The sequence below is a fragment of the Rattus rattus genome, chromosome 9 (assembly GCF_011064425.1).
Source record: "Rattus rattus isolate New Zealand chromosome 9, Rrattus_CSIRO_v1, whole genome shotgun sequence".
NCBI classification, from domain to species: domain Eukaryota; kingdom Metazoa; phylum Chordata; class Mammalia; order Rodentia; family Muridae; genus Rattus; species Rattus rattus.
In genome coordinates, this window is record NC_046162.1 from 83,665,147 (window position 1) to 83,683,779 (window position 18,633).

Here is an 18,633-nt window from a genome sequence, read left to right on the forward strand (position 1 = left end):
TTTTCTATGCAATGAACAACCAAAAAACCAGACTGAAAAATAGCATATTATTGCAATACCAGAAAGTCCTAAACAGTATTTGAAGACAAGCTCATGATGTTTATTTCTAGCAATGGGAAGAAGGAAAAAAAATTAAAGTTTTCACAAAACAGCCCATTAATTATATTTATTAGATTTTGGGAAATACTGGACATCATATATACACAAGTAAGTGTGTTATTTAGAAAAATACAGGGTTGGGATGTGGCTCAGCTGTGCTGTGCTAGCCTACCATGAGCGAAGCTCTAGTTAGAGCCCTACTACTGCATAAACCAGACATGCTTACGAACACTGGGAATCCCAGCACTCGGGAGGTATCAGAGTGAAATATTATCCTTACTGACACCAATTCTGAGGCCAGCCTGAGATATATAAGACCTTGTGTCAGACAGACAGACAGACAGACAGACAGACGACAGACAAAGCCCGGTGTGATGGCAAAGGCTGGCATCTCTAGGATTCAGTGCTAGTCTGGTCTACATAGAGGGCTCCAGGGCCAGCCAGAGCTACATGGTGAGACCTTGTCTCAAAAGAGCAAACAAACAACGCCTGAATATTATACAAGTATTTTGCACATTCACATACTGAATGAAATGTACATAAATATTCTTTTACAAAAGCCTAAAACATCTAAAATTGCAACAACTATACAAAAAGAAAACAAAATAAAAATAGCACTAAGGGATTTCATTGCCTGCAATGACAAAATTAACTCTGGCTATCAGTTTTTACATCTCTTTATTCCCATCCCACCCTTTTGGTTTTCAGTCTTATGATGTCTTCCCTTCCTACAATTTCCTCTTGCATGAAATGCATCATGATCCTGTCGGTCAAGGAAAATCTCAGTCTTCCTCATCAGCCCCCAACCTCTAGACACCTCGCGGATCTCTTTGGAGCTGATCTTTTCGACATCAAATTTCCTTTGTAAAATTCCGTCTCATAAGTCTGGTACGTGAGACTTCAGTCGCTCTGTCACAGCTTTCTCCTCTTCTGTCAGTAGAGTTAGCTAGAAAACAAATTACAAAATGTTTATTTCAAAACATTCAAAGGTTGCGAAAGGAGTTAAATTTTGCTTTGTTGCACGAATTTTTTCATAATCTTATACTACATGTTTAGTTGTGACATTTGAAAAGCAGGGGGAATGACAGCTTCCTGGCTATTCATATACATACCACAAAGAACTGGCAATTAGGCTGTACAAACAAGATGAAGAAATCAAACAAAGAACTACCATTTAACAGAACAAAATGAATGCTTGAATACCATATGGGAAAAGAGATTTGGACCAAAACGTAGAAATTTTCCCCAGAGAAATAAGTATGTGCTGAATTTTGAAGACCCCATCTCAAAAAACAATTTAAAACACAAATAAGCCAGGCCAGTGGTGGTGCACACCTCTAATGTCAGCACTTGGGAGGCAGAGGCAGGCTGTTCTCTGGAGGCCAGCCTGATCTACAGAGTGAGTTCTAGAACAGCCATGGCTACACAGAGAAACCCTGTCTCCAGAAGGGGTGGGGGAAAGGACTGATACGTAATAGGAATGGATGATTGATTAGGAAACAGTCAGAAATAACTATCTGCATAAAGCAGGTCGGAGCAAGAGCCAAAACAAAAGGAAATAAAATTAACAAAATTAATGGATTTTCACAGAACATGAAAAAGTTAGCCGAGAAAAGGGTTATATGGGAAAATAACACAAGCTACAGCGCAAACCTCTGAAATAGTTACAAACTGACCTAATTCTATAGGTCCTCTCTAGAGACATGACCAGATCTGGAACAGTGCAGAACTATAGATTCAGCATCTCCAGGGTAGCTCAGGCCAGCTGAACTTCCCACGAAGCTGGAAGCAATCTATGTCTGCACTGTCTGATCATGAGATGAGAAACTGAATTCGCAGGCTTATGGAATTACATTTAAATTTATATAACCATGGGTGGCTATTGGATAGCCCAGTAGTCCAAAACCTCAGAACCCCATGATTCTCCCACACAGCTGGTTGAGCCCAACATGTTCATATATATAAAATTTTAAGCTCATACTCTCAACCCAGAGAATTGCAGAATTCTGCTTCAAACGAAGGGAGTGATGTAAATGTGGCAAAACATGTTCTCAAAAAGCCCATTATTCCTAAGAGTGCTAGACAAAAATTCTCAGACCACTAATTTAACAAGTTCTCAAAGGTTTTTTCATAAATTAAAACCAAATTAATCAGTCTGAAGTTTGAAGCAACTGTTTTGATTTTGATTTTTGTCTGGGTATGGTGGCATAGACCTTTAATCCCAGGACTTGGGAGGCAGAGGAAGAGGCATCTCTGTGAGTTCAAGAGCAATCTGGTTTACATAGCAAGCTCTAGGAGAGCTGTAACTACACAGAGACATTGTCTCAAAAACAAAATTTTTTTTAATTTATATATATGGTAACAATCTGCGTGAATGTATACTGTGTGAACAAGTGCCTAGGAAGCCAGAAGACAGCCACAAACCCTGAAGACTAGAGTTATGAGCAACTATAAGCTGCTGTGTGGGTGCTGGGAGTCGATCTTGAGACCTCTACAAGAACAGCAAGTGTTCCTAACTGCTGAGCCATCTCTCCAATCCCTGTAGAAATTTTTCTTTACTGTTTTTTTTTTTTTTGAAGCATCTTTCAATAAAATACATTTTTTAAAGCCTTTCTAATTGCCAATGATTATATTTTTGTTCTAAAGTTTTGGGTATTTTTTATCTGTTTTGAGACAGAGTCTACATCAATCCCACCTTATCCTTCCAACACTGCATTCACAGGCAGGATCGCCATACCCAGTGCTTTGGTACAAATCTCTCTCTGTAATAACCTTTGATAACTGAGCATGTTAAGCTTCCACATCTTGGACATTTCTATGTATTCCTCCCCCCACTTCCTCCTCTGTTCATGGCTCCCTATTTATTAAGATTACCAATTTAAATGTCCTTTTGAATATTGTTAATTCAAAGACACTGTTATCTTTCCTAATGAAAAGTCACTGTCACTGGTAAAGATTATAGCAGTTTTATTTTCTGTTGCACATAATGTACCATTTTCCTTAATCACACAAAGATGCTCACAAAACAATGGAAAAGTCTTTTAGGTTATTTTAGAACATTTCATAAATCTTTGGTTAAATGTAGCATGACTTTATTTTCAACATTTCTCCCTATTACTGAAAAAAAACTTTTAAAATCCCATTACAAATTCTATACTGCATGTACTCTTTTCCCCATCACATTTTTTAAAAAAGACATTAATTTGTTATTTTTAATTAATTATGTGTATGGTGTGTGGTGGCACATGCTTTTAATCCAAACTTCAAGAGGCACAGGCTGACTGATCTGTAGGAGTTATGGGTCAATCTGGTTTATAAAACAAGTCTCAGGACAGCCAGAGCTACATAGTCAGACCCTGTCTCAAATAAACAGAAAAACATAAAGTTGTTAATTATGTGTATATAAGTCTGTGGATGTGTACATGTGAGTACCACACCCAAGCAGGACAAAGGAAGCAGAGCCCTTGCAACTGGAGTTAGTGCAGGTTGTTGGTGCAGGTCATGAACTGCCTACCATGGGTCCTGGGTCCTTTGGGAGAGTAGTGTGCCCTCTTATTGCTCTTAACCGCTCAGCTACCTATCCAGACCCCCTACTTACCCCACTTTTAAAGTGATGGGTACAAAAGCCACAATATTCCAACATGGCTGTCACAAATTTTAAAATATAGCTTCCTTTTTCTACGCTTATATCCTGCCTTCCCATCATTTCTCCTTAGCACAATCTGTTCGAAAAATGAATGTTCCCATAGCTTCTTTCATCTGGCATCATTATTTCTCACTTCAGACATTTCTGTTTGTGTAAAATCATTGCTGATTTTATAGTTTAGATGATTTAAACGTTTTCACAAGGAACTGGGGATAGAATATTTGCCTAGTATGCAAAGGACCCTGAGTTTGATCTCCAACAAGGCAAAGGAAAAAAAAAAAAAAAAAGGAGAGAAAAAGAGGAGAAACTGTGTGGGAAAGGGAGGGAAGAGACAGAGGAGATCTGTTATCATAAGAACACTACCCTTCTATACCAGTTTGTAGTCTCTGTGAGAAGTAACAGTACTATTTAGTATATCCAGCAATTCATACCAAGCATTCAGAATATTATTTTTTCTCTTTGTTCACGCACCCCAATTTTTCTATACTTTAAAGCTTTTATGAATTTGTAGATTCGTTGCTGTGGACATGTAGAGGCACATGGTTTCCAAGATGTTTCCCAAATTGTACTCCTGGTATCAAGTTTTGATCGTACATAATGAAAAAACTGTGACTTGCGTGGTAATAACAAGTTAAACTGTGGATGTGGCTTAGTTGGGAGACACTTGCTTAAAACACTTCAAGCCCTGGATTCAATCCCTCTCCAAAGGTAGAGGTAGAAGGTCAGGCTGCAGAGATGGCTCAGGGTCTAAAAGCACTTGTTTTTCTTGCAGAGGACCCAAGTTTGGTCCCCAGCACCCACATTATGACTCCAGGAAATCAAATGCCCTCTTTTGATCTATACAAGCACCTGGCACATACTTGATACCCATACATGCAAGCTACACCCACACACAAAAATACATCTAAATTTTTGTTTTGGAGAAGCCAACTTAGCAGTTCTTTGCTACCTTGTGGGTTCTTCTTTTTCCCACCCCTTATCCTCCACCCTATTCCACCCCACTCCTCACCCCTGTCATTTTAACCCCTATCTCTAGATAGTAGAGAAAGGATAGAGGAGAGAGAGATATAGAGATTCCTAAATCTTTTTTCTTCTTATTTCTTCTATGAACAAGACTACTCACAAACCACAAGGACGCCCTCCCCGCAATGACCACCAACTATGCCTCTGGGGTGGGGGTGGGAGAGCTAGCATTTACATACCCTCTGACATACCCAGGGTCCAAATGCCACACAATCACAGAAACTATCTACAGCTGGCAAAACAACGCCTCTGCCAGAGCATGAGGCAAATCCTAGTCAGTCAGCTGCTACACTCAGCCCAAAGCAGACCCATACCCCACACCTGGGTTTAAAACGAAAGCACAATCTCATAATAGTTGTGCTTTTTAAAAAACAAAAATTCCAGAACTGTCACTTCAGCCAGTTCTAATCAACGCCATAAATAAAATGAAGGTCTTTATCCAGAATCTAGTTTGTTCTTTGATGCCTTTTACAGTCTCTGCTGTCTGAACCCCAACTTTTCTTTGACACTACATAAAAATGTTACTAATCAGTCAGTTCTCAGTTCAAACTATTAGTGCCAACTCAGTAGCTGATGTTTTTCTTTTTCTTTCTTTCTTTCTTTTTTTTTTTTTTTTTTTTTCAGAGCTGGGACCCGAACCCAGGGCCTTGTGCTTGCTAGGCAAGCGCTCTACCACTGAGCTAAATCCCCAACCCCAGCTGATGTTTTTTTACAATCTATTTAAAGGGGGCTAGAGAGATGGCTTGGCGGTTAGGAGCACTGACTGCTCTCCCTAGAGGTCCTGAGTTCAATTCCCAGCAACCACATGGTGGCTCACAACCATCTGTAATGAGATCCAATGCCCTCTTCTGGTGTGTCTGAAGACAGCTATAGTGTACTCATAACATACAAGAATAAACAAATTAAAAAAAAAAGTCTTTACACATCACTGACCTAAGTTCACAAGTATAAGGATTCTTCTTTTTTACCCCCCTTTGAGCGGTGGGGGTGGGGTGGGGAGTGGTTTGGTTTCTCAAGACAGGGTTTCTCTGCATAGCCCTGGAACTCACCATATACAGCAGACTAGCCTAGAACTTTTGTGGCGAGGACTTCATTGATGGCTGCTGCTGCTTGGTTTAAGGATGTGTTTTGTTTTTCTTTTCCGACAGTATCTAGGCTGACCTTAAACTTGAAATGCAGTCAGGGCTGGTCTTGAAATCATAACATTCATACCTCCACTTCCCGAGTGCTGGGGTTGTTGATATTTACCACTCTGCCTGACTTTGCATCAAACACTTACTAGTTCCCATATAAACCAGATGAACCCCACTGTGGTTCAGGAACAGCACATTCCTGTAATTCCAGCATGCAGGGGGCTGAGGCAGGAGGACTGCATTGAGTCCAAGACAGTACATACAATGAAGCCCTGTCTCCAAAAACAATAAAGAGTGGCTTCTTTTTAAAAATATTAGTAAGTTGGGCTGGAGAGATGGCTCAGTGGTTAAGAGCACTGACTGCTCTTCCAGAGGTCCTGAGTTCAAATCCCAGCAACCACATGGTGGCTCACAACCATCTGTAATGAGATCTGATGCCCTCTTCTGGTGTGTCTGAAGACAGCTACAGTGTACTCATCTATAATAAATAAATAAATCTTTACAAAAAATATATTTAAAAAAATATTAGTAAGTTTAAGTTTTCTCTTCTGGCATTGTTAACAAAACCCAAGACACAAAGTACACCTATCATTAACCATGCTAAATCTACATAATTTTTTTCTCACTTTACTGAAAAGGAAAGCATTAAAGTTTTGGGGAATCAAGAAAATTCTATTTCTATCAATAGTTTAAATTGACTACTAAACTTAAATTCCAACACTGTAGGAAGTAGAGTAAGATGAGTGAATGAAATCCCAAGTGAATGTGTGGTGCGTTGTTGACATGACCTGGCCACGTCCAGGACCCAGATTCCTCAGACTGTGGGAGGAATGACAAAGCCTTCTTCTAGTCCAAGTGCGGATAATGACAGTATGTGCAGAAAATGGTTTTCCCTCCCTGGATATTTATGGCCTAAAAACTGTTCCACTAAAGAGAAGGCTCCTCCCCATCAGCTAAACCTGTCTCCTAATTCCAGCTGTCTACATAAACTCTGCCTCCAAGTTTATCTACGTGTAAGAACCCTGCCTCCTTGTCAGCTCTATGCAATAAGCTGACTCCCTGTTCAATTCTTTATAATAAAAGACTCAGAGATAGCTCAGTGGTTAAGAGCACTGACTGCTCTCCCAGAGGTCCTGAGTTCAAATCCCAGCAACCACATGGTGGCTCTCACAATTATCTGTAATGAGATCTGATGCCCTCTTGTGGTGTGTCTGAAAACAGCTACAGTGTTCTTATATATAATAAATAAATAAATAAATCTTAAAAAATAAAAGAAAGAGGGTTGGGGATTTAACTCAGTGGTAGAGCGCTTGCCTAGGAAGGCGCAAGGCCCTGGGTTCGGTCCCCAACTCAAAAAAAAAAAAAAAAAAAAAAAGAACCAAAAAATAAATAAATAAATAAATAAATAAATAAAAGAATCCAGAGTACCAAATCCCAGGATCTGTCTGTCTTTTCTTCATTCCCTCACCACCCCAGTCAGGTCCAAGAGCCTGGAAGCAGCAAAACCTACTAGGGTTTTATTTTTTAAAACAATATTCACAACTAAAACTTTACAAATCCAATCAGCAATGGCGGCACACACTAGGGAGGCAGAAGCAGGTGGATCTCTAGGCATTCAAGGCCAGCCTGGTCTACAGAGTGAATTCCATCCAGGACATCCAGGGCTACACAGAGAAATCCTGTCTTGGGGGTAGCAGTAGGGAAGTAGGGAACAACTTCACAATTCCAATCTGTAAACATTACCTCCAGGTTTGTTTGCTTTTGTAGTTCTTGTAGCATGGTCATTGTCTTGTTCAAAATAGCACAAATGCAGCTCTTGGTCTCTTTTTGCTCAACAGAAACTGTCTTAAAGCGTGCACATAAAGCTTGATATCGAGACTTTATTGCTGATAATTCTTTTAAAATTGCAACTGCATTTTTCTATATAAAAAAAAGGTTAATATATATTAAATGATGTTGTGGAAGTGTTAAGCTTATTTTTAAAGTAATATTTACAATACCTTCTACCACATATTTATTTCATCACTATGCAACCGTAGCTGGCCTAAAACTTTACATAAGCCAGACTGACCTTAGAGCCGACCGCTTCTACCTCCTCGGCGCTGCGATTGAAGCTGTGCACCACCATGCCTAGCTAGAAAGGACCTACCTTTGTTTGTACTCAAACACAAAGGTACAGACACACACACAAAACCATAAATACTTAAAAATTTTAAAGGCAATTATGGCAGTGATATAATATGAATTGTGTGTTTGTGTGCGACCTTGCGAAGTGGAGGTCACAGAATGACTCTCAAGGGTAAATTCTCTCCTTCCACTGTGGGTTTAAGGATCTGGCCTGAGGTTGTTGGTTCAGCTTGGAAAGCCCATGATCTGAATAAATATGGCCTTAGAGTAGTAAAGCTCATGAGGGTTGGAGCTGGGTAGGAGAGATGATGGAGAGGTGCTCTTTAATGAATACAGTGTGTTAAGTTTGCAAAGATGAAAGCCTGCTGAGATAGCCAAGCAGTGAGTGGTGATGTACACCTTTGATCACAGCACTTAGCCAGGACAGCCAGAGCTACGCAGACAAGTCCGATCTTGAAAAGAACAAACAGAAAAGGGAAAGACAACCCACTGAGATAAATGGTGAAGATACATGTTTAACAAATGTACCACAGCACCAGAACAGTATATTTCAAAGATTTACATGGCCAAGCACCATGGCAAATGTCTACAATCCCAGCAAATGGGAGGCTTGAATATCTGAGTTCCAAACTGGGTCCTGGGTACACAGCAAGGTTGAGGCCAGCTTGACTCCGTCATTTTAAGGCCAACCTATTCTAGATACTGAGTCTGTTTCAGAGTTACAAAAAGAGTAATTTTTAATGGCAACTATTTTTGAACATTCTGATGGCTCCCGAAAATATCAAGTATGAGTTGCTTGTCTGGCCAGTAAGCAACTCCCCATAGTAGCTCTGCCCATAGAGAGGAAATATGTGCACACAGACTTCCACATGAATGTTCATTCACTGTAGCCTAAAGGTAGGACCAGCCTGATATCTACTGCACTGATGAATGGATAAACAAAAACTATAGTTCTACAATGGATAACTTCTAACCACAGAAAAAAATTAGTACTGGTCATGCTACACCATCAATAAAGTTGGAAACATGCTAAGTGAGAGGTAAGAGAAACTTACTTCCACCCCGCTGTTTGTGAAATGCTTACAGTGACACACCTGTGGGACTAGAAAGTACATTAATAGGTGAAAATGAGAAATGTGGTTTCTTCCTCAGGCGATAAAAATGTTCCAAGAGTTGGGTAATGTAAATAGTGAAACTAAGATTTAAAGGCGGGGGCTGGTGGCATGGCTCAGTGAAAGTGCTTCCCCTGCAGACCTATGTCTACATTCAATCGGCAGAATCCAGTGAGCTGACTCCTAGCCTGAGTTAGGGATTGTCCTCTAACCTACTTATGTAGGCTAGGGACTGCATCCACACTTGCATACACCTCACACATAATAGTAATAAGTATTTTTTTTTAAATTTCTGTGGGAATAGCTATAGGTCTGTGAGTGACTATATTAAAGTCTACTGAGTTGTATACCTTACTGGGTTGGTTTGTTCAAAGTTCAGGCTAGTTTTATACTTGCAAAACCAAAGTTTTGTTTGGAATTCTGTTTAGTTTTTACTTTTTGACAGTCTCACTATGTAGACTTGACTATCCCAGATAAAGGTAAATAGGCTAGCTAAAAATTTATAGCAATGTATGGAATTTTTTTAATTCAAATATATTATTTCCTGTCTATTGTCAAGTATACTGTCAACAGACAACGCATGGAGGTTGTTCCCTCTTTCCCATGGACATGTATTCTTAAAAGGCATGAATTTATGGTCTATGAAAAGAACTCTGATGTGGTGGGCATGCACTTGTGATTCTAGGTATTTAGGGAGCTGACACAAGAGGATCTCAGTTAAGCCCAGAAATGGAGATTAGCCTAAGCAACGCAGTGAGACTCTTCCTCAAAATTAAAGTTAGTACTTTCTAAATACTTTCTAAATAATGTGGCCTTAATACTGTTCGAGTTGGCTTTCTATAGCTGTAATAAAACATTGACCAAAACAATCTCTGGGAGGAAAAGTTTACACAGCATACTCAGCCCAATCACAGTTCACCAGGACAGGAACTGAACCAGAAATCTAGAGGTAGGAATAGAAGCAGAGGCTGTGGAGGAGTGCTGCTTCCTGGCTCGCTTCTCATCACTCGTTCAGCCTGCTTCCTTATACAACCCAGGACCACCTGTACAAGGACGGCTCTCCCTACAGTGGGCGGGCCACTACCTATCAATCATTAAAAAAAAAAAAAAAAAAAAAAAAATGCTTACACAGACTTGCTTACAGGTGAGTCTGATAAAGGCAATTTTTTCAATTGATGTTCTCCCTCAGATGACCCTGGTCTATGTCAAATTGAAAGAAGAAAAAAATAACTAGGGTTGGGGATTTAGCTCAGTGGTAGAGCGCTTGCCTAGTAAGCGCAAGGCCCTGGGTTCAGTCCCCAGCTCTGAAAAAAAAAAAACAAAAACAAAAAACTACATAACTTTATGCAAAATTACTGTTCATATCTATACTATAATTAAGCCAACTAAACAGCATATCATCTTTGCCAAAGAATAGCATGACTACTAAGCCTTCTCCCCTCAAACTAAGAACCAGTATTCTAGGAGTAGAAATGTTCAGGCTTCTTCCTGGCTTGTACCTTTGAGTTCATCATCTGTTTTTAAAAATTAGCACATATTTTATTATCAGTATAATCACTTCAGTATACGATGAGCAATCTTCCAACAAAGCAAGATGTTGTGACTGTACAAACCTAGTGTTCAAAAGCTTAATACTTAGTAATTGTCAGAATATACTACAATTAGAAATATTACTAGAAAATATTTGGACAAAGTTACCAAGCATAATGGTGCACACTTTTAATGCCAGTACTTGTAAGGCAGAGGCAGGAAGCTATCTGAGGTGGAATCCAGGATAGTCTACATAGTGACACAGTCTACATAGTGAGTTCCAGGACACCACCCAGGGCTTAGTGAGTGAAACCTTGTGTTGAAAACAAAACAAAGAACAAAATAAAACAAAATGATTTACTTATTTCCCGATTACCTCTCCTGCTGAGTGTGGGTGATTAATCTTGACTTCATATTCCAGCCTATACTGAAGGTAATCCAAATCAGAATCAGCTTTCTGGAACTAAAAAACCATACACATATATTATTTAGTAAACGAAAATAAATTAACATATTCATTCTTTTCATGTTTGAATATTATACTAATATATGATAAACACTCATTCTAAACTTACATAGAAAGTATATAACAGCACTTGGGAGGCAGAGGCAGAAGGATCTCTATAAGTTCAAGATACAGAGCAAGTTCCAGAACAGCCAAAGCTACAAAATAAAACTGTCTCCAAAAACAAAACAAAAGTATATATAAGCCAGGCAGTGGCTCACCCCTTTGACTCCAGCACTCGGGAGGCAGAGTTGGAGAACTCTCTGTGAGTTTGAGGTTAAGAGTTCCAGGACAGCCAGAGCTACAGGGAAAACCCATCCCCTTAGAGAAAGAATATGAACACAAAGGTTTATAAAGTAAACAATACCCATAAGGTTTTAATAAACCTTAAAACTAGGTCTGTGTGGGATGGCAACGTGACTCAGCAGGTGAAGGTGCCTGCAATTAAGCTTGATGATGTAAGTTCAGTCCCCAAGATCCACATGGTAAAAGGACGTAAGCTTTCTTCTGTAGTTCTGGGACAGGGTTTAATGTAAACCAGGTATACCTAGGGCAGGCTACTGCAGAAAATAAGCTTGAAATCCTAATCATTCAGTTTACCCCTCTAAAGTGAGTAGCTGGGATTAGAGGCCTATGTACCTCCATTACCAGGCAGTGCAAGGATCTGGTACCAGGGCTTCTTCTATACTTCCCCAAGCTACATCCATCCAAGGACCTACCTGGTGAACAAAGAACTTGTTCACATTGTACTTTAGACCTTAACATGCACCAGAACATGTGCACCACATGTGCATTAGCTGTTTTATATAGGGCTATGTTAAATCTTGTTAAGATTTCATTTGAGAGCTGGAGAGATCCAGTGGTTAAGAGAACTCTTACTCTTGCAGAGAATCCAGGTTTGTTCCATTCTCAGCATCCACATGACTGCTCAAAACCAACTATATAACTCAAGCTTCAGAAGATCCAGTACCCTCTTCTGGCTTCCAAATCTCCTGTACATGTGAAGGATATAGACTCAAGCAAGCACATACATACATACATACATACATACATTCATACACACACATAAAAAATATTAAATTTACAAAAAAAACTTTTAAATTTGTGTGTGTGTGTGTGTGTGTGTGTGTGTGTGTGTGTGTGTCTATGTTTGCTTGCCACATGTGTAAAAAATCCCAGAGGCCACAAGAAAGTGTAGGATCCTCTCAAGTTGGAATTGTAAACAATTGTAAGCTGCCTAACCTGGGTGCTGAGAAGCAAACTCCAGTCCTCTGAAGAACAAAAAGCACCTTAACCACAGAGCCATCACTCCAGTCCCCAAACCACAAATCTCCAAGAAAAAAAAAAGAGTAATGACCTCAGATTGAGAAAAAATATGTGTGCATTGGGTGTGTGGTTTATGTGCATACACATATGTATAGGTACCGTGTACTATGCATGGACAAGAAGACATTAAGACATTAAAGAAGATATATCAGTTGCAAATAAACATAAAATATTCAATATTCAATATCACTAAGAGGACTATGGAAAAGATTTATCAAATTTTTACGTGTGTGTGCATATATGTGTGTGTGTGTGTGTGTGTGTGTGTGTGTGTGTGTGTGTGTGTGTGTGTGTGTGTGTGTGTGTGTGTGTGTGCGTGTGTGTTTTCAACACCATGTCTCTCTGTGTAGCTCTGGGCTCCTGGAACTCATTCTGGTCTTGAACCAGGAGATTCACCATCCCCTGCCTCCCATGTGATAGGATCGAAGGCTGTGCCACCATCTTGTTGATTTTAGCAACTCCTCCTTATAGTCCCATTTCTCAGTATTTACACAAAAGAAATAAGAAATTATGTCCACACAAAGATGTTCAATGCTTCCAACAACTTTATTCATAACAGGCAAAGCCTGGAAACAACCCAAGAAACAATGTCAGATTTTATAAAATGGAATATACTCAGCAATAAAAATGAATCAATTATCAATGTATACAATAAGATGAAAAAAGCAGTTAGAGTAAGTACAAGAATGGGAACATAAAAGAACAAATAATTTTTTAGCCCATTAACTACTGTTTGAGAGGAGATAGTAGAAAGACACAAAGATACTTTTGAAATGAAATATAATGAAAATGTTTTATATCATAGTAGTGGAGTTCGTTACATTATATATACATTTAACAAATCATAGTGTATACTTAAATTTTTAGTTTTACTTACATAAAATGTACATCAAATTCATTACCAAAAACTGATGGTTGTTGTATGGACAAAACAGTGTGTGACACACTGTTGACAAACTACAACTTCCACAACAAGATTTTTTTTTTTTTAATTCTATCTTTATTTTCTTTTGAGGGGGAAGTTGCAAGGGCAGAAGGCCGATAAAGGAAAATGAGTGGAATTGGGGTGTTGGGGTGTATGATGTGAAATTCACAACCAATAAAAGGGGTTTTTTTTCCTCTCTTTTTTTTTTTTTTCTTTTCTTTTTTTCGGAGCTGGGGACTGAACCCAGGGCCTTGAGCTTGCTAGGCAAGCGCTCTACCACTGAGCTAAATCCCCAACCCCTAAAAGGGTTTTTTTAAAAGTAATGATTTATATTTTAAGTTTACAATAACCAAGCATTTCTAAGTTTTAAGGATTTTATTATTCTGTGTATGTATCAGTGTGTCTTTGTAATTGTGTGCCTGCAGAGACCAGAAGACAGCACTGAACCACCGGTACAAGCTAGTGGTACAAGTGGCTATGACTACTAGAGATGTATGTGCTGGGAAGGGAACTCAGGTCCTCTGTAGCGTTCTTAACTGCTGAACCATCTCTCTAGTCCCCTTCCTAAGTGTTAAATGTAAACATGTCGTATATAATACTAAAGTGAACACTAAGACTTAAATCATTACCACAGCAAATAGGCATGAGAGACTATTTATCACTTACCAACTCAGGCAAGACCTAACAGTTGCCAGAACCTACCCAAGTCTATTACAAAAACAAGCAAATTACAAAGTACTATTCATTTAGACAAGCCATGACATCACAAAATACAGAAATGAATTTCCAGTGCAATACAGAAATGATTAATGTTAAGATTTTTTTTCAAATGTTGACTTTTTAAAAAATATACAGTAACAAAATTACATAGTAACTGAAAGTTATAGAAAACTTTCCACAAATCCTGAAGATGTAAGACAAGAACCAAGACAGGTGCGTAGTAGCCTGCTCCCGGATGCTTTGACAATACTATTGCACTGCTAGCTGTACAGTACAGTAGTGCAATAAAGTCAGAGCAGTCGTCAGCAGTAGCCAGCAGGAAAGAAAGGGAGGGTTCAGTGTGCAAAGACCTTAAAGTTGGGTTGCCATTTTGGTCAGAAGACATCCAAACCTAAAAACATTTATACCAAAGTTTACTCTTTGAAAGGCAAAGGACCAAAGTGATAATTGTTTTTGGATGACTAACCTGTAAATAGCAGCATTCAGACATAAGCACGCACAGATGTAAAGGATTTTGTAATATGTCCTCAGCCTTTAGTAACTAACATGGGCATCAGTAATACTTTACAATCGAGGTTAACAAAATCAGCTGTGATTACTGAGGCAAATATGTGAAAAACAATTTATGTTCTTGCTAAAATGTAATGTTAGTTAACTCCTCTTCCAAAGCAATTGGGCTGCCTACCATAGAAAGCAAGTCCTTTGAGTAATTACTTCAAAGAACAAAGGAAAAGGATTCATGGGTTAAGAGCATTTGTTCTTGTAGAGGTCCTGGGTTCGATTCCTAGCACCCATGTGGCAGTTCAAAATCATCCAGAGTTCCACAGGATCCAATGCCCTCTTCTGACTTCCTCGGGCACGAGGCATAAATGTGGTGCATAGATAAAACACTCATATTCATAAAATAAATCTCAAAAGAAAAAAAGAAAAAAATGAATCTCTCAAATCTATATACCCAATTTATCTCTATAGAACCTAATACACGTGCATGCATGCAGAGAGATACACAGACAGACAGACAGACAGACACAGACACACACACACACACACACCCCACACACAGCACTTAAATCTTATGCTTTGGGGCTAGAAAGATGGCCCAGAGGTTAAAAGCACTGATTGTTCTTCCAGAGGTCCTGAGTTCAATTCCCAGTAACGACATGGTGGCTCACAACCATCTATAATGGGATCTGATACCCTCTTCTGCTGTGTCTGAAGAGACAGTGTACTCATATACATAAAATAAATAAATCTTAACCCAAGAGTCTATTGAGGACTATTATAACATGGGAAGAGATTATCAGGGAACCAGTATATTCTAAAGAGAATGTTGGCCCAACCTAACCTAATGCTAGACAAGAGGATATTTAATATTCACTCTTAAAATATCCTATGTAGTAAAGAAAGGCATTCCCTTCAAACTTAGAACTATCAAGAAAACAATGAGAGGGATAATATGTTTCTTTAAAAGTCAGAAGTGAACCAAGAAACAGAATCCAAGGATCCTATTACACTGCCTTTGTCAACAATCCCAAGTGGGATGACCAAAGGAGGGCAGGAGGTAAATACCACTCAGTCAGAGAGTGAAGGGAAATGTTAGCAAACAAAGGTTACCCTACAATGTGCTTACTCCACCATTAGTAATGCTGACTGATGAAAAAAATTCCCATTATTTTCATTGACCTTCCATTACATGGTCCAGTTCAGCTACAAAGCAGATCAAATCTACTGAAAAATGGGGTACTTATCCTCAAATCCTGGGCTACAAAACCCAAATTTGGGATTATTTAACTCTGCTAACCAAGCATTGGGTTTTAAAGACAAATGTTTAAAAAGCAAATTTAATTTTCTGAATAAAATGTTAACACGGAAAAAATTTCAAATAATTAATATTAGGCTTTTTTTTTACCAAATGAGGATAACTACTGCCTTTACAAAGTTAAATAGTATGCACTCCTATTATATATGCAAGGACTCCTTAGCAAATCTTTTAAGTATTGTAAAGACCTAGGAATAAAAGAAGATTGCATAAGAAATCATTTATCTTTGACATACAAAGTAACTTTTTCCACAGATACTTTTTTATAAAAAGGATCAGAGCAAGTGTAAAGATAAAATGTCTGCTGTTGCCTGGTCAATAAAAAGCAGTTAATATTGAAAATCATGATAAAAATAATTTGTTTCTCAAGCCCTTGATTATGGAAAAAACTTCAGTAACTAGAAGAATATAAATGCTACCACGAATTTACTTCAGGAAATGTCACAAAAGGAAAAGCCATTTTCCTTTCATCCTCTGCAAAAAGAAATTTTAAAGCTACCCCATAATTTATACAATATTTAAACATGTTCAACAACTTTATAACTTCCTAAAACTTCACCTTTCCAAAGATGTTTAACTTTTGTTTTAAGATGATTTGCTCAATATTTTTTAAAAGTCTGAGTATTGATTGTACTGGAAAGACTAGATAAAGCTCAGAAATTGATCGACCAACTAATTCTGGTAAAATTCTGTTAAAAACAAAATAGCCTCTAACAAACAAAAATATCTCTAGCTATTCCAGTGGAAGGAATTCATAATATGGGAGAGAGGCACAGGCATGCCGGTTTATTGATAGACTCTAACCACACTATTTAACACTTTATATGTATCTATTTTTAATATGGCAATAACTCTCTCTCTCTCTCTCTCTCTCTCTCTCTCTCTCACACACACACACACACACACACACACACACACACACACGAGCAAATTAAATCAAATATTCGTTTTTAAAGATTTGGAAAGCTGCAGAAAATACTTCTCCCTTCCCATCCCTACACTCCCTCCACAAAGAAAGTTTTGAAATACAATGATAAACGCGACGGGAAATCTTTCTAATAAAATGTGTTTGAAACACCTGAATTCATTAATGCAAGAGAAAAGAAACTGAGGCCTCACACCTTCTGGGGTGAGAATGGGGGAGGCGGGATGGTACTAGCTATCTTCCAGGATTTCCCAAAACTCTTTCTCAAGGCAGAAGTTACAAAGCAAGATTTTTCCTTGGCGAGAGTGGCTCAGACAACGGATACCTAAGCAGAGGGGAAAGACAGATTGAAGATGAAGAAATGTTTTACTTTTTAATATTAATCTTGTTATTTTTAAAGGGGGTGGTGGTCCAGTGATCAATCTGAAAGAAAAGTGATTATGCAAAAGAAGCCTGAAGACAGAACAAGAAAACTAAGAAAAAAGGCGCGGCGATCTACCGAGCAAGGATGGGAGGGCGGGAATAAAGAGAACACTGATGGAGAACCACAAGGCCCCTCCGCTGGGTGCCCAGCGCACGCCAGCCTCGCCCGCAGCCGCCGAGGTCCTTCGTCCCGGGCTCTCCTTGCACAGAGGAATGGAAGTGGGCATCTGGAAAGCAGACGGCCGGGCCTGGCGAAACGCCACTCGCGCTCCGGGAAGGAGCTCCAGGCTCGGTCCCCCTCGGCGGCTCTTCTTCCTCGCCACCTCCGGGCCGCACAGAGCCGGGTCTGCGGGACCGCGGGCAAGTTTCTCGGGCGAGTCTAGCGTCCTGTTTCAGACTGTCCCAGCCCGCCTACGAGTAGGTGCACAGTGGACCTCAATTTCTCCGCGCCCCTAGACTTCTGCCCCACCTCATCCTCCATCCCCCTTTTCGGGAAACATAAACCGATCCCATCTCCTCCTCGAAGCTTTTAAAGACCGCACCAGCCACGCTTGAGGAAGGAAGGTGGAAATACACGAGGCAGTATCTGTGCCTGGCGCGGCAGGAGCCGATGGAGGTGAAAGCCAGGACCAGGGAATTACAAAGGCCCCACACCCTCAACATCTCCCGCCATTTCCCTCACCAGTTCCCCGGATGTAACCCCTTCCCCCGCGGCGGTTAAGAGACCAAGGCGGCGGTAGCTCCCTTGTACAGAAGGAAGGGACTCAATTCGGGTTCCAGCCTCCAACCCAGTTTCAGGCGACTCCAAATTGCGCCTCACCTTCTAGGCCTTCGGTGGAGAACACTAATTACCCAGTAGGTTTCCTTCACTTTCCACTCACCATCAGTTCCAGCTTATCGACCTCCGCCTCCATATTGAATAGTTGACATTCCACAGACCGCGGAGGCGCTTAAGCTGCAAGCCGTGCTAGCACTGAGGGCCTCTATTGGACAGCTGTCACTCAACGTCTCGCGCTCATTGGCTAGTCAGTTCCGTCGGCGCCCGCCCATTGGCGCCTGGGTAACGCCCCTCCTTATGAAACGCACTTTCCTGTTGGACAAAGACACAAAACGCCGCAGGAGGATTGGCTACTGAATATGTGGTTTTTTCCATTGGCTGCCTTGTGTTCCTTACTTTCAAGTTCATACTTGGAAAAGAGTTTGTGATTGGTGCACTCAGAAGCAGCAGCAGCCAATGACATAGAAGCTTCCACGGTCGGCCTAGGCGACGTGACACACCTTCTTTTCTCTCCGGCTTCCCCGCCCCTTCTCGCCCGCCTT

General features: G+C 39.9%; 1 protein-coding gene across 1 annotated transcript; it reads right to left on the minus strand.

The window, feature by feature from the left end:
- Positions 1-76: 76 nt before the first annotated feature.
- Positions 77-18,285, minus strand: Ska2 (spindle and kinetochore associated complex subunit 2). The gene is made up of 4 exons (XM_032913361.1): positions 18,195-18,285; positions 11,047-11,133; positions 7,645-7,821; positions 77-1,045 (listed from the first exon to the last, which is right to left on the minus strand). Exons 1-4 carry the CDS (start codon positions 18,225-18,227, stop codon positions 977-979), a joined length of 366 nt encoding a protein of 121 aa, XP_032769252.1. The 5' UTR covers positions 18,228-18,285; the 3' UTR covers positions 77-976.
- Between the last annotated feature and the right edge of the window lie 348 nt (positions 18,286-18,633).

Bases quoted from the DNA above. Each gene is read 5' to 3' on its own strand.
- Ska2 (XM_032913361.1), bottom strand. From the start codon at position 18,227: ATGGAGGCGGAGGTCGATAAGCTGGAACTGATG. The intron at 11,134-18,194 runs GTGAGTGGAAAG...ATGGTTTTTTAG, and splicing joins TCGATAAGCTGGAACTGATG to TTCCAGAAAGCTGATTCTGA. The intron at 7,822-11,046 runs GTAATCGGGAAA...TTTTTTATATAG, and splicing joins ACCCACACTCAGCAGGAGAG to AAAAATGCAGTTGCAATTTT.